General features: G+C 28.5%; 1 protein-coding gene across 3 annotated transcripts in view; it reads right to left on the bottom strand.

The window, feature by feature from the left end:
• The window catches only part of LOC107450189 (glutathione S-transferase 1), a 120,001-nt gene that overhangs the window by 13,750 nt on the left and 90,726 nt on the right, over window positions 1-15,525 (bottom strand). Inside the window, exon 2 of one of the 3 annotated variants that reach the window (XM_087162575.1) lies at window positions 7,736-7,959. The exons of 1 other annotated variant lie outside the window; for it this stretch is intronic. Coding sequence is in view for 1 of the 2 variants with exons in the window: in XM_087162573.1 (XP_087018699.1) it covers window positions 7,061-7,181 (121 nt within the window). In the remaining variant the exon portion in view is untranslated. Of the gene's footprint in view, window positions 1-7,060; window positions 7,242-7,735; window positions 7,960-15,525 lie in introns of those variants that run through there. One more of the 3 variants, XM_087162573.1, reaches the window with a different exon arrangement.

Raw genomic sequence — 15,525 nt, 5'->3', positions numbered from 1 at the left:
TTGCGTCATGAAAAATACAAACATTTTAATTTGTAATATGATTTAAGATTGTTGTAAGATTTTTATTTATAAGTGTTTTCTTATCAAGAATTTTAAAAATGTAACCATTTTCTCCTTTCCAGAACCTATGTTATTTTTTCAAAAATAAATCTGAAAGACTTTTTTTTTATCAAAATAATTATCATGATCATGTTAAAAATAATTTATTGCTGTTTTTGTAAATATCTCTGATACTAAACCAAATTGTATGTGTCATGATTGAGGAGAATTTTTTCTTTAGTATTTCATTACTCCACAAATGTATTACTCTCAATTTATTCCCCTCTTTAGTATTAGCTCAAACCTTTCGTTATTTCTACCCATAATAAAGCATAATTTATTGCCTATTTTTAAGTCCACTATTGTTATTTGAATCTCGTCCTAGACCTAGATAACAGGTAAAACGTAGCAAAAGTGATTAATCGTAATAAATCGAATTCATTATTTTTTCATAGCGTAATAATACGTTTGGTAGTCAGTTTAGATATTACGAGAAATAGCTTTGAATTGTTTTTCACCAAAAAATTTTGTGATAAGAAATTTATTCTTTTGATACAAGTGTAATTGATAGTAAATGCACCATGAGATTTTGTTATCTTGTGATCCAACCAGCAAGCATTGACAACTAATTTGATAAAATTTACAAGGAGGGCGTTGTGATAAGTGTCAGCTCTTATCGAATTAAGATAAAAATATTCGAAATATGCTTTTGTTAATATTGATAAAAGTTCAAAGCATGTTTTTGTAAGTAAAAGAAAAATAACTTCCAATTTATTTATCTAATAATTACTTTTCAATAAGTTTAGAAGAGAAAGAATTTTTTTGCTGCTTTTGTCGATAAGCTGTAGATTTGAGATGGGGAAAAATAAAATGACTGTCAAATTGTTTTTATATAAGCATTTTTTAAATAAATTAGGAGTCTCAATTTCTTGCTCACTCTGCTCATCAACGCCCGTCAGTGATTTTCATTCCTTGTTCTTTTCCTTAAAAAGTCGATATTTTTTAAAAAATAAACATAATTTTGCTAAAAAAACTTATAAGAATTTTATGTAAGTACGTTTTGTAAAAAAATGAAAGATTCTATTCTTGGAAAACAATAATCAAACCTAGGAATTACCTGGCGCAATAAGAAAATCAGAAGCAATTTTGCTCGCTAATAACTTTTTGTCGTTAAAACAGTTCAAATTGGAAACGGTACTTAATGGTCTTAAATTAATTTTTTGTATTTTCAAAAATTTCAATATAAATGTTAAGATTTGTATTTGACGACATCTAATATTTATTTATTACTTTTTTTGTTGCTTTGGATGGCAGCTCAAGTGAGTGCTTATTAAATAAAGATCTCATGTTGAGAAAAAATCTCATGATAAATAAAATTTCCAACAATTATGTATAAATAATCATTATTGATAGAAGAGCAAATAAAGGAAAAATTCACGAAAAAGCCTTAAAATTTTCAATACTTTCTCTCCAGTTGGAATTTCCAAAACGAAAAAAGAAATATTTCAAGTTTATGAATAGAAATGGACCTTTTAGCACAAAATTATTGCTATTAAGTTCCATTTCTGTGAGTTGCAGAGCGGCCTGCACGGGAATATTTACTACAAATTCAGCAGTTAATAATTATCGGACTAACTACAGAATGTTAATTTTTTTCCATTCTGCTCCATTCCATATAGTTTTCTACAAGTTTCAAGTTTATTAGCTTTCTTTCTTTGTTTTTGCGCAGCAAAGCAAAGAAAAAAAAAAGCTTAGTGAAGTTGAATACTCAACTTGAAAAAGCTTGTTAAGTTGAAAAGCTTGTTAAGCTAGTAAAGTCGAAAAGTTTGAGTAAAGTTGAACACTCAAAACAGTTGCAGCATCGCTTACGATTTAATATAGAATGATAATAGAAAGGCAATGCTTGATGCAACATTTTCTGAAAACTATGAAAGGCACATGAAACCGCATTTCACAGTCGTACGTTTCAAAGCACGATGAAAAGAACCATTAAAAACAATCATTTCATTAAAAATATACATTTCATTGATAATATTCGTTTCATTAATAATACCAGAATTATCAATAGTTTCATTAAGATTTTAATAATAATATTGCGCTGCATAAAAATAAAAAATAAGCATCGATACTATTCCTAGTTATTTTTGTGTAAAATGCCCCCCGTTTTTCTTCATCACCCACAGTTTTCTAGGAAGCTCCTTCTCTCATATATATCACTTTGTTAAAAATTTGATGGGTAAAGAAAAAAAAAAAAAACTCACCAATATCTCCCTACAATTGTTCACACGATAGAACTTTTCTCCTTTCTATTCCATCAGAAGAAATTTAACTTTAAAAATAATCATTTTTTTCGCCCTCGAAAGCTTTTGCGAGAAAGTTTGGAAGCTTCACTATTAGAAGAGTTTCTTCCTTTCTCTCACTTTCAGTCAAATTTCATGAGTAGTTGCAGTTAGAGGGAATAAAAAGGGGCTACTAATCAAGTACAATTAAGTACTAATTAAGTACAACAAAAAACGTTTTCAGCGCTAGGCCAACAGGTACAAGAAAAAGAGGACGACCAAACTTAAGATTTTTAGACTGCCTTGAAAAGGACCTGCAAGTTTTAAAGATAATAAACTGGAGAACCTTGGCTAAGGGAAGAATGTCTTGGCATAGGCTTGCTGAGAAGGCCAAGACCCATCCTGGGCTGTCGTGCCAATGAGAAGAAGATGGAATAAGTAGAAAATAATTTACAAATTGACTGAAAGAGAGAGAAGTTTTTACAATTTAATCCCTCAAAATCACCTCTATACTTCATTTGATCATGTTTTGGTACTATTTTTCCAATTTCGCTTCCCAAGAAGTTTAACAATAAAAATAATTATTTTTTCCTTCTTCTATAACAAATACAAGTATACTTAAAATTATCGAAAATCGATTAACATGGAGGAGATATTTTCAGAAAACGAAGTGTGATTGGGGAAAACAAGAGACACACTTACAAGGGAAACTAGGGAAGTGTGATTTTCCAATTTTGAAATAAACTAGTGGGATGCATGCCTTATTAAATAAGGAATAATTTTATGGGGCAACATTCGTTTCGGCCCATAGAAGGTCCTGTGAGAGATAAAAAATAATTCAAAAAATAGGAAATCGGTGTTTTAGTACTACAATGCAGACTATTAGTTATTGTAATTATCTCATACTCCAATTAATTTTGTGGTACTTTCACGTACATGCATATTTATGCATATTTATTGCAAATTTATTGACAAAATTGATTTCGAAAATTTTATATATCTGTAGTTTTTCAGAAAAACCTGTTAGGTAAATTTTAAAAAAAATTGACATCAAATTTTTTTAATTTTTTTTTTCAAAAAATTTTCCAAATTATTGGAGTATGTAATCGTAAATCAACTAATTAATAAATAAATAAATAAATAATAATTAACTAATAATTAATTAATTAATTTGCTAATCACTTTATTAATTAGAAAATTAATTATTTAACCAATTAGTTACAAATTAATTGGAGTATGAGACAATTACAATAACTAATAGTCTGCATTGAAGTAATAAAATACCGATTTTTCTATGCATCGAATTATTTTTTATCTCTCACAGGACCTTCTATGATGGGCCGAAACGAATGTTGCCCCCTAAAATTATTCCTCATAAGGCATACATCCCACTAGTTAATTTCAAAATTGGCGAGTCACACTTCCCTAGTTTTCCTTGTTAGATTTAGGACGACAATTCACGTAAGAATTGGCAGGAAATGTTTTAGGACTCAAAATTTTATTTTATAATGCAGAGTAATTAGTGGTTTTATTGCACAAAACATTTCAGAAAATTATTAAACCCCTAAAATTAATAAATTATTTCAGGGGGCGCCACTTTGTATACAGTTTGTATACATTAAGGTAAGCTGCAAAATTTTAGGGTAGAGATTCTCCAACATTTTAATTAAACCTCTCACTTGATAAAAATAGCTGTTAAAAAAAAAGAAAAGAAAAAAAGATGGTGGTAAGATGTAGCACAAATTATGGCTATTTTTCAGGCACAAAAAAATAGAGTTTAGTTCGTTTAAATGAAAAGTATCTGTCTTGAGTTTTGAAAGTTCCTATGCGTAGTCCATCAGTGGTTTCTAATCTTGTTTCAATTCTCAGAATCACGAGAGCATCTTTCATCGATATCGAATTAATTGTACAATACTGAAAATTTAGTTAGACCTACACTACAAATTGTCCCATTTAAGTTGAAACTATTTTACCGAAAGCCAATTAATATAATTTTTATTTGCATTAAAAGAAGTTTTTATGGTATTATCTTAAAAATGAAACATTTTAGTTGCATTTATTTGATGGACATTTTCTTCGTTATTTATTTTCAAGCGAAAAGTATAGTGCTGCCATCTGTTGAGTAGTGTGAGAGTTCTGTGTTTACAAATGCAATGTGTGAGGGGAGAGAGAGAGAGTTTTTTTTTTTCTCTTTCAAATATTCAAACAATTGCTTATTTGATTTTTAAAATTTTATCTAAATAAGTTGCAGATTTTTTACTTTATCTTTGCTGTTTTTTCCCCAAGCCTTTTCTTAAATGCTTCCGAAAGGTCACCTCCAATCAAAAAGTCACAGTCTCCCCCTTATTCAATTGTTGCATTAAAATACACAGTATTTGGTAACAAAGAACTGAAAATTGAAATATCAAGGGAGTGAGTAGTCATAAGCCTGAGCGCTTAAACGTACATAGTTGCAAATTATGCAATGGAAACTTGAAATAAATTCAGCTACATGAGTTGGGTAGAAATGAAAGATTTGAGGGGAATTAATTATTGACTATGTCAACCTTCATCTATCAAAAGGTACCTCCAGATAGAATCAAGTTAACATGTCTTATATACTAGTAAAGTGGTATTTAATATATATAGTGGTAGTTACGCCACATTACTCCCCTCATAGAATTTTATCTGTGATAGAATTCGATGGAGGGATATCACTAGTTGATTCATGCTATTTATTCATATAAATTTTTGTTCAATATATTTTTTTCTTCATTTTTTTCTTTATACCATTTCGCTCATTATATATATATATATATATATTTTAAAGTATTTCGCTCATTATTTTTTCCCCTACATTTTTGCTTATCGACCGGAAGACTTTATTTACTTCACCAGATTTTTTTTAAATTAATTTTTTATTATTATTTATTCATACATTTTTCTTCGTTTATTTTTTAGTTTTCGCTAATTTGTACAGGAATAAAACATAAAGAATTTAAAACTAATGTGATTAAAAACATGAAAATTTTTATTTGTGTATAAAGGAAATTCTATGAATTATTTTGAAAATGTAATTCCCATATCACTGTAATATATATTAAATTATAATGTACATAAATTGAATGAAATGTGCGTAAGAAAAGATTTACGTATTGCATATTTTTTGAGGTTCATTTTAAAAAAGGCAAAAAGATAGAATAAAACACGTGTCTAATGAACGAACGCGAATTGTAACGAAATCCGATGTTAACTACGAAAGCATTTCCAGGATTGACGAGCGCATTTCCAGGATTGATCTTCTAGTTATTAATAATTCACGCAGTGAAGGATTAAAATAAGTAAAATAAGCGTAAAAAAGGAATGAAAAAAAGAAAAATCAAGAAAGCATTTTTCTTGTTCGATAATTTTTTTTTCCAGTTCATGTGGGAGAACACAGTGGCTATTTCATTTTTTACAATCATTTTTCGAAATTAATAAATTCAAAATCTTAGATCCTGTTTTATTTGCAGTAATGATATTATTATGAAATTATTTATTTTAGCAATTATACAACAGGAAATTTTATCGTGCAGTAGGAATCAATGCCAATGTTTACTAAGAGTATAAATAATTAAATTCAATAAAAGCATTTCAAAATAACTTCTAAAGAAATATTTAAATGTCAAAGAATATGAAATGTTTTGATTTTTCTCGATTACAAAAGGATTTGTGTGTACTAAAATAATTTTTTTATTTGTTACTGGAATTAATATACATTATATGTTTCCGTTTACTACAAAACTGAGTAATAATTAATAATGTGGGACCCTTCAGTATCACTCGCCAGTGGGAATAGAGCGTTGATAGAAATATATATATATATATATATATATATATATATATATATATATATATATATATATATATATATATATATATATATATATATATATATATATATATATATATATATATATATATATATATATATATATATACAGGTGGCTTTGGAGAAAAATTAATAGATAGATCACGGTGCAACTTGGATTGTAATACCAGGGAGGAAAAGGTAGAATTAAATATGAATGAATAAATAAAATTTCATTAAAAATTACTTTTTTCATGGAATTTTCTTTCAACAAACGAATTATATAATTACGTGCAAAATTTTTTCGATTTGCTTAAAAAGTTCCGAAGATATGGCGAAATACATAAAAAGTAAAGTAAACATAAGAAAATAGGTCCTAACTTTCGACCGCTCTCCTTACATAACTATTGGAATCCAATTTCTCAGATAGCGACCACCCTCCATATTTTGAAGGTCGCAAATCTAAAGGCTATGTATATTCAGAGAAGGTACGTTTTTGCATTTGATTTCGTAACTGAAACTATAATCTTCACCAATGAATAAGCATTTTTGAAGTGATCATTTCAAATTATTAAAAATCAGTTTTAGTACATAAAAATCTGATCAATAGATTCTGGGATTTTCATTTATTTTTTTTGCGCACAGACGTACCATGATCAATAGAAAATAAAATATTCTCGCTAAATGAAACAAAACTGACTTGTTGGAAAAATTCGAGAAATAATGTGAAATATTACACATTTCTTGATGTAGTTGAAAAAAATAATAACTCTTAATAAATATCATGCAATAAATTGAAAGTAATCACATTTCTTTCTCGTTCGCTTAAAGAACTGTTTGTATTCCTGTAAACAAAATAATGAAATAAAAAAACTAAGAGCATTTTTACGCGACGAAAAATGCAGAGACTTACTCTTTTGCTTAGAAACGAAGTACTCCACAACTGCTGACGGTGAACACAACAAAATAATCCCTACAGAAGGCGTTCTTCGGCTGCTTAATAAATTTTTATCAGAGGTGACAACACAAACCATGTGACATACTTGAATGCTGGGAATCCATTTTTAGGGCAAAGTTTTCTGATAATTTATTATTTTTCTTTTCCTTTCTAAGTCAATTTGTTCAAAATGCACAAAAAAAAAGGATCAAATCAAATTTTAGGCAGCCGGTACTATTGAAAATAAGTAAACAAATAACTCAAAAGATTAACAATAAAAAAGCTTTTCACTATTTCCCAACTTAAATATAAAAACATTAAAAAAAAATTCAGTTTTTAATGTTCATTAGGTCTTATTAACTGCGCATAAGCAGCAAGTGAATAGAACCCATAATAAAAGATATTAACACAAAAACTTAAATGAACACCAAAGTAAAAAGGATTTTAAACGAAAAATATTCAAAATAAATAAAAATTTAGATGAAAACCATTTAAAAAACATAACCATTAATTATAATATATATATATATATATATATATATATATATATATATATATATATATATATATATATATATATATATATATATATATATATATATATATTCATTAATTGTAACTTTTGAATTATCCAGCATAATATATTATTACCTTGTGCAAATCCTGTTTTGGAGCCGACCCTAAGTGACAGACGAATCAGATACAGTTTTTAACTTAAGTATCTTTGCCGACCGACCTGCGTAGGGGGCAGGGAAGTGTCCTTGCATCAGAAAGGTTCTGGGTTCGAATCCGGGGCACGGCATGGATGTTCTTTTCTTCTCCGTACTATCTGTCCTCACTGTGGGAGCGACGTTGGCCCACTTACTATGATGCCCCTGAAAGAGAGGCCAACAAAATCGCTGTATATGCCTGAATTGACGGATGTTAACACAGTTGGGCATTGGAAAAAAAAGAGCAAAACTGCAGTTTCTCTTTACATTTATATTTTATGTAAAGGAATTGGTCTCATGTTTTTCGTGCTCCTTTCACTATTGTATTAATATATTTTTCTCTGGCTACCATTAATACAGTATCAGAAAGAGTATTTTTTCTGATATAATCGTGTGAGTTAATGACGAGATTATTTCTTTTCGTTGTAATTTTTAAATTTCTTATTAATTTTTTTCAAATATTCCTTCAAGTTTTCAATATTTGTTTAAATTTTTTTTATAATTTTCACTTTTTCTTTCATTTAAAATGCTTTGTTTCCTTTTTCATTACAAAAAAATATATACACATATGTATATCAAAGTGTCAATAGAAAAAAGAAACTTCCAAATCCCCATATAGTTCTGAAATTATTTGCAACACTTTAGAGCATTATTCAGTTTATTTTCAAAGCTGCACGAATATATGAGTGAGGGCATACCCTCATCGGTCTTAATTTTAGTGGGTGCTTCTCAGTATCTCAAGCAAATTCAGTATTTCTAAAATGAAGACTGAAAAAATTCAATGCTCCAACAAGAGTTTAGATTTATTACATTATTCCTCTTTATTTTACAAGTTTATAATAAAATATATATCAAATATAATAGCTTATTTCAGCAAGTTATTTCATTTTGATACATGCTCATTTAAATTCTGATTCATTGAAAAACAATTTCCTCACAACAATAATTTGCGGAAATATTTCGGTAATTGAGCAGAAGCAACTAAGGTAAATACAGGCATTAAAGAAATATTTAAGATATTATCATCTTACTGACATTTAATAAATTTAGAAAAGGTTTTTTCTGCATCCCTTTTACTTTCATGAGAAAATACATATTTTGTATTGAAATACATATTTTGTATGAACTAGATTATCGTTTTTATGTTATATATGTTACCGGCAAAGTATGAAATCCGGCACAAAATATAATGCCTAAGACTAGCCGGCAAAGTATGAAATGATTATATTTCACACATTGCATAGGCATTATATATAACGCAGGATGCTATTTAGGCAAAGTATGAAATAAAAGGTTCTGATGAGGTTATTATGTAAATGATGTGCATGTTACTGTGAATGACCGAAATCGGTGGTTGTTGACTTTCACCGGTGAATGTTGACAATCACATAGTCGTTTTGGTGAATGTTCGAAATATTTATTATATCCGATTTGATATTAATTTATTCGAGGATATAATTACATTTATTCGATATTTTAATACTTACTGACGATAGATTAGAAGAAACATAAGTGCTTGGAGTATCGGGCAAATAAATACCGGGCAATGATACTTGACCTTAAAAAATATCAGTGTAGGGTATACCGGGCAAATGTATACCGAGCAGTGACCCTTGACCTTAAAAAACATCAGTGTAGGGTATACCGGGCAGAGACCCGTGACCTTAATAAAACATCAGTGTAGGGTATACCGGGCAAATGTATACCGGACTGTGGCACTTGACCTTAAACAACATCAGTGTAGGGTATACCGGGCAAATGTATACCGGGAGTTGGCACTTGATCTTAAAAAACATCAGTGTAGGGTAGACCGGGCAAATGTATACCGAGCAGTGACCCTTGACCTTAAAAAACATCAGTGTAGGGTATACTGATGCTTTTTACTGATGTATACTGATGAAACATACCAGGAAAATGAATACCGGGCAATGGCACTTGACCTTAAAAAAACACCAGTGTAGGGTATACCGGGCAAATGTATACCGGACTGTGGCACTTGACCTTAAAAAACATCAGTGTAGGGTATACCGGGCAAATGTATACCGGGAGTTGGCACTTGACCTTAAAAAACATCAGTGTAGGGTATACCGGGCAGAGACCCGTGACCTTAATAAAACATCAGTGTAGGGTATACCGGGCAGTGGCTCTTGACCTTAAAAAAACATCAGTGTAGGGTATACCGGGCAATGGCACTTAACCTTAAAAAACTATTGCCCGGTATACCCTATACTGATATTTTTTTAAGGTCAAGTATCATTGCCCGGTATATATTTGCCCGATGCTCCAAATACTGATGTTTCTTCTAATCTATCGTCAGTATGTATTAAAATATCGAATTAATGTAATTATATCCACGAATAAATTAATATCAAATCGGATGTAATAAATATTTCAGACATTCACTAAAGCGACTATGTGATTGTTAACATTTACCGGTGAAAGTCAACAACCACCGATTTCGATCATTCGTAGTAACATGCACATCATTTACATAATAACCTCATCAGAACGTTTATTTCATACTTTGCCTAAGAAGCATACTTTACTAAGCGCTCAAAGAACTCATTTTTAAAACTCGTCAGACGTGAATTAGGAAAACAAAACATATTTGAAACAGAAAGTGGAAAATTACCCACTAAAATATGAAAAAAAGAAGATGTTTATGTCTAAGGTTCCGATAGATAGATGAGTCATCGAATTCTGATGACGAACACATAGTGTTTTTTAAATCTAAATTTTAAAGTGAACCTGATTTGCCCGACTTAACCAATGTTGCATAATCTAGATATGCAATAATGCGGGCTCTGACATTATATTTAAATACTAAAGCTTCGTAAATTTTTTTAAAGTATAAAATTAATAGTGAGGACTTTTCCACTTTATAAAAAATTGTAATCTTTGTTTTCAATTTTATAATTCAAATTCTCTTTATCTTCAGTCATTTTCCCCTTCAAAACCCATACATGTCTTAAAATCCTAAGCTGTTTAAAAATACTTTCATCATGCATCGAAAATTTATAAATACTTTTTTACTATTTTTTTTATTTACGAAGATCCTGTTGTTGCCAAAAATAAAATCACTTTTCTTATATTATCATGGTACAAAGGTTTAAATATTTTTACGGGTGCGTTTTTTTTCTTTTAAACAAAGATAAGATTGCAATCAAAGGTGATTTTTAAACATTTAAAAATAAATATGATTAAATTGTGCACTTATCAAGTCATACAACTAATTTTAGATATGCACAAATGACTGTGAACCGATAAAAATAATGTTTTATCTTATAATAACGAAATTAATATGCATTTATTTCGTGGCTGTAATAAATTTTTTTTAAAATTCAAAGTTGATCAGGAAAATAGAGAAAATGATTAGATAATAATGTAATGGAAAATAGTTAATAATGCAGTTTAATGTAAAAGTTTTGAGGCATTTAAGATGAATTTCGATTAATATTTTGCTTTTAACTTACTTTTAAAATGCAGGTAATACAAAATATATTTGGAGAGCAAAAATACTGTAGTTATCAAAGATGATAGTACTGAAACTTACCGCAAACTCTTTCTGAATATTAATTTGGAAAATCGTTATTTTTTATAATAATTAATAATAAGATTTTTAAAAAATGTATTTTATAATAATATCTTTTAATCTTTTTAATTAAAATTATTTTGTGCAGGGTATATATTTTTATGAAAATAATTTTCAACTTATTTTCCTTAGAAAAATAAATGCAGAAAAGGAACAGAAACGTTTTAAAGTAAATAAACTAGCAACAGAAAGATATCCGAATTGAGTGAACAATACTTAGGGACATTATGAAAAGAAGATACGTAACAAGGTTTTAACTTTAATTTGCAAACAGTTATGGCAGATGTACACGGTGATTTTTGACTAAACGTGATTGTTACGTATTTCTTAATATATATTTCCAATAGTATAATTTATTTAGAGAACTATTTTTTTAAATGGTAAATTACCTAATTTTCAATAACTTAGTTTCAATTAGGGCACACATGATGCAGTTATTATTTCGTTTCAAAATTTAATCTGGAAATATTTGAATACGAAATTGCTTTGTTTTAATTGATGATTGTTTTAATATGCTAATTTTTAAAAAAAAAATTGTTTAATCTCTTATTGTATTTGAAAAGATTAGGTATTTTAATTTTGATTTAAAGTTTAAGATGGTTTCATGTAATGATTTTTAATTTGGTTAATTTAAAATAACACATTTTTGAGCATTTATTTTATTTTTCGATGATAATAGAATAAATAGTAACAATTTGAAATATTCAATTACATATTGTTTATATTTATCCAATTTTGTATACTTGTTTTTGGGTGATTGTTTTTGAAAATGTCTTTCTTTGTATTAAATTTGAAAAGTAATTATTTAGCTACTTAATTTACAAATTTTATTGTTAATTAAATGTTATTAAAATTGATGATTTTAAGGTTAAATTCTGGCAAAATTTACATTTATGATTTTTTGAGTAATTGTAATCATAATTATTTCAATATTTTATATTAATTTGAGTAAGAATTCATGCTATTTTTATTTTTTTTGATACAATAGTAAACTACTACCTACTTGGTAATCAATTATTTTAAGTTTCATTTGCAATATTTGTTTCAAGTAGATTCCTTAAAGAAAAAATATTGAAAATATTTTTCATTATATATAATTTATATGGTCAATGAATTCGAAATCTCTTTTGTTTACAATGTTTAAAATAAATTTTGATTATACATGAGTAGTAATTACAACATAACTATTATCCACAGTAAATTTTAGTCATTAAATTCTAATTTTAACCAATTAAGTGTTATCATGCTCGAACCAATTGATTTGCCAAATGTGGCAGGGGTTAATAATTCAAATAAATTTAATTTTAGTATACCTTAAATTTTAGGTAATTCTCAAAATGTTGAGTGGTGTGTTGGTTAGATTAAAGATCTTGTAGCACTTAATCAGTTTACTGATGCGGCAGTATTGCATATTTTGAAAAGAAACCTTTGTCAGGCTGCTCTTTTATATTTCCAAAATTCACCTGAATTTAGGACGATCAAAAAGTTTGATGAGGCTTGGGAAAATTTTTTGAATTTCTTTAAACAGGAAGAATCTTCTTTTGCTGCTAAATTTCAAGTTATTAGCCTTTTACTATCTGCGCTCATCAGGGCTATTCTGCCTAAAAGGCATATAGTTTCATCCACAATGAAATGGCCTTATCAAAAATTAAAAATTTACTGCTTATCTGCACTATTAACCTCCGCTTATTCCAGTTCAAACTGGGACTTTCCGTCCGAGATGTAATTAATGCTGGAAATCTTAAAGGTAATGGTTAAGGTAATTCCTCATTCACTAAACCACCCACTATAAATATTAATAATTTTACGTTATCTAAAATGCACAATTCAAATTTGTCAAACAAAAACTTTGTGTGTTGAATGTTTTCTTCATGTGCTGAACTTCTGCATTGTAGATGTTTCTTTTAAAAATGACACATACCCACTTGAAAAAAATAAAAATCTATTTCTCATCTAACATCTCAACATCTCACAGGCTGTATTTTTTTAAAATTCTCCTTGAAGATTTTTTGTGGTACTGCTTGAACAATATTTTATATGAATTTTACAAAAAAAAAAAAAAAAAAAAAAAAATTGCAATTGCGTTATTTTTATATCTCCAAGGCCTATATACTAATTTTTATATGTATTCGCGAGTATTAAGCAGTGGCTAATATAGTTAATGATTTTTGAAAGAAAAATTTTACAATTCCTTTTACAAAAATGTGTTTTTATATAATAATATAATTTGTTTAATTTTTTTAAATTGTAAAATTACCCACTCTAGTTAATTAATACGAATTTTCAGTAATTTTCTGCAATAAAAATTTTATTTATGGCTGGTTTATACGAATTCTGGATCCGGCTCTCAACGACCGTAGTACTAATGTAAAAATATCCTCAATGGTAGACGTACAATGTGTTATAATTCCTTTGACGCTGGTTAACCGTGAGAGGTTTTCGTAGCTTTCCTCTCCATGTATCGCGAATGTCAAGCTAGTTCCATCGAAAAATCCGGCACGAAGGCTAGTTTGTCCCAATGGATTCCGGAATTCCGGAATTTTCTTTTTTTTCTGAGTTGGGTTCAAAATTACAAGGCCACGTAGTTAAGTATTGATAGTCGTAAACTCATAATTGGGTCGGCAGTTGCACGCTGTTTTTCAAATAAATTAAATCTATAGTCCAGTAATTAGAGCAAAAAAAGAGATGTTTTTGCTGAAAAACTGACCAAGATATTTTTTTGGCCGAAAGCTTTTCCGAGTCATTAAAAATAATACATAAAAACTTTCTTCCTCTCCTCTGTACCTTCCCCTCTTTTTGAGGGAAATGGGGGTGATTTAAGGGAGAGAATTGAATGTGCTCTGGACAGGCAATTGAGACATTGCTTCTCTTGTACCTTTTCATACTTAATTGCATGAACAATTCACTTTATATGCTCGAATTTCCTTAGATTCCCTTGACATGTAAAATCACATGTCAGAAGAAGTATTTTTAATAAATTGAAACCCTTCCAAATTGTGAACAATTCGCTCCATTGGCTTGTGTATCATCACTTTCATTTTAGCATAAAAAAACACAAGTTATTATAAAAATGCAAAGCAAGCAATGTCTCACTTGTTTACATAACAATGTCAGGTGCGTGCATAGGTAGAATTGCAAAATTGAATTTTTCTGTATACGAAACCCTTATAACTTTTAAACTAATAGTTTGCTCGTCTCAGATGAGATTTTATTAATTTAAGCATGAAAAAAATACATCGAAAACGATGTCTCATTTTTAGTTCTTCTAGAAACTTAATTTTCTTCCTTAAATCACCTACATATCTCTCACAAGAGGAGTAAGCGTTCAGAGGAGAGGGGGGGGGGGAGTTTACAGGTATCATTTATAAGAGCGTAGCAAAACTTTCTAGTACTAATGAGTACTAATTGTATGAGTAAAATTGAGTACTAATTTTTTCGAAGAAAAAGTGTAATTTTTTTTGACGATGATAAAATTTGTTTTACAAAGAAATTTCTTTCGCGAAAAAACTAGACCTTTTAAGTTACTTATTCAGAAAATATGAAACATTATTTATAAATTAGAATAGCATATATTCTCAGAAACACAGAAAATATTTGTAACTGAAAAATAATTTCGATTATCGTATAGTATCTTTACGAATCTATCATTTTTGAAGATAAATATTAATTCCATTAAAATAATGCTGACATTTTAAAAGATAGTATGGTTGAAATCAACAATTTATTTTAACGCTCAGCATTTTTTGCTGATAAAGGTGAGTCAATAACTTCAATTATCTATTTAAAAATATTTTTAAAGATATGAAAGGATGCACATGCTTTTTGTTTCGAATGTTATTATTATATTTAAAATGTATTTTTTCCCCTCATGGAATATGATGCATTTTCAAAAGAGATTTGCAAAAATAGATATGAATCGTAAATATAATTCATAAAATTTAAACTTTTTTTATGAAATTTTCTTTTAATTTAAGTAAAAAACAATTTGGTGCCATAGATGAGAAATTGAATGTAATTATATGAGCTGAGCAGAACAGAAAAAACAACCATATGCATTGTTTAAGCATTTTAAATAAAAGACAGAGTTCAGACTCTATTGATATTGCATTTAAAAAGGCAATGTTCAGATTCTATTATTT

This window comes from Parasteatoda tepidariorum, chromosome 1, assembly GCF_982258835.1.
Source record: "Parasteatoda tepidariorum strain Cologne lab strain chromosome 1, Ptep-v5.0, whole genome shotgun sequence".
Lineage (NCBI taxonomy): Eukaryota > Metazoa > Arthropoda > Arachnida > Araneae > Theridiidae > Parasteatoda > Parasteatoda tepidariorum.
Note: the sequence above shows the minus strand (reverse complement) of the source record. Positions and strands in the feature narration are given on the sequence as shown.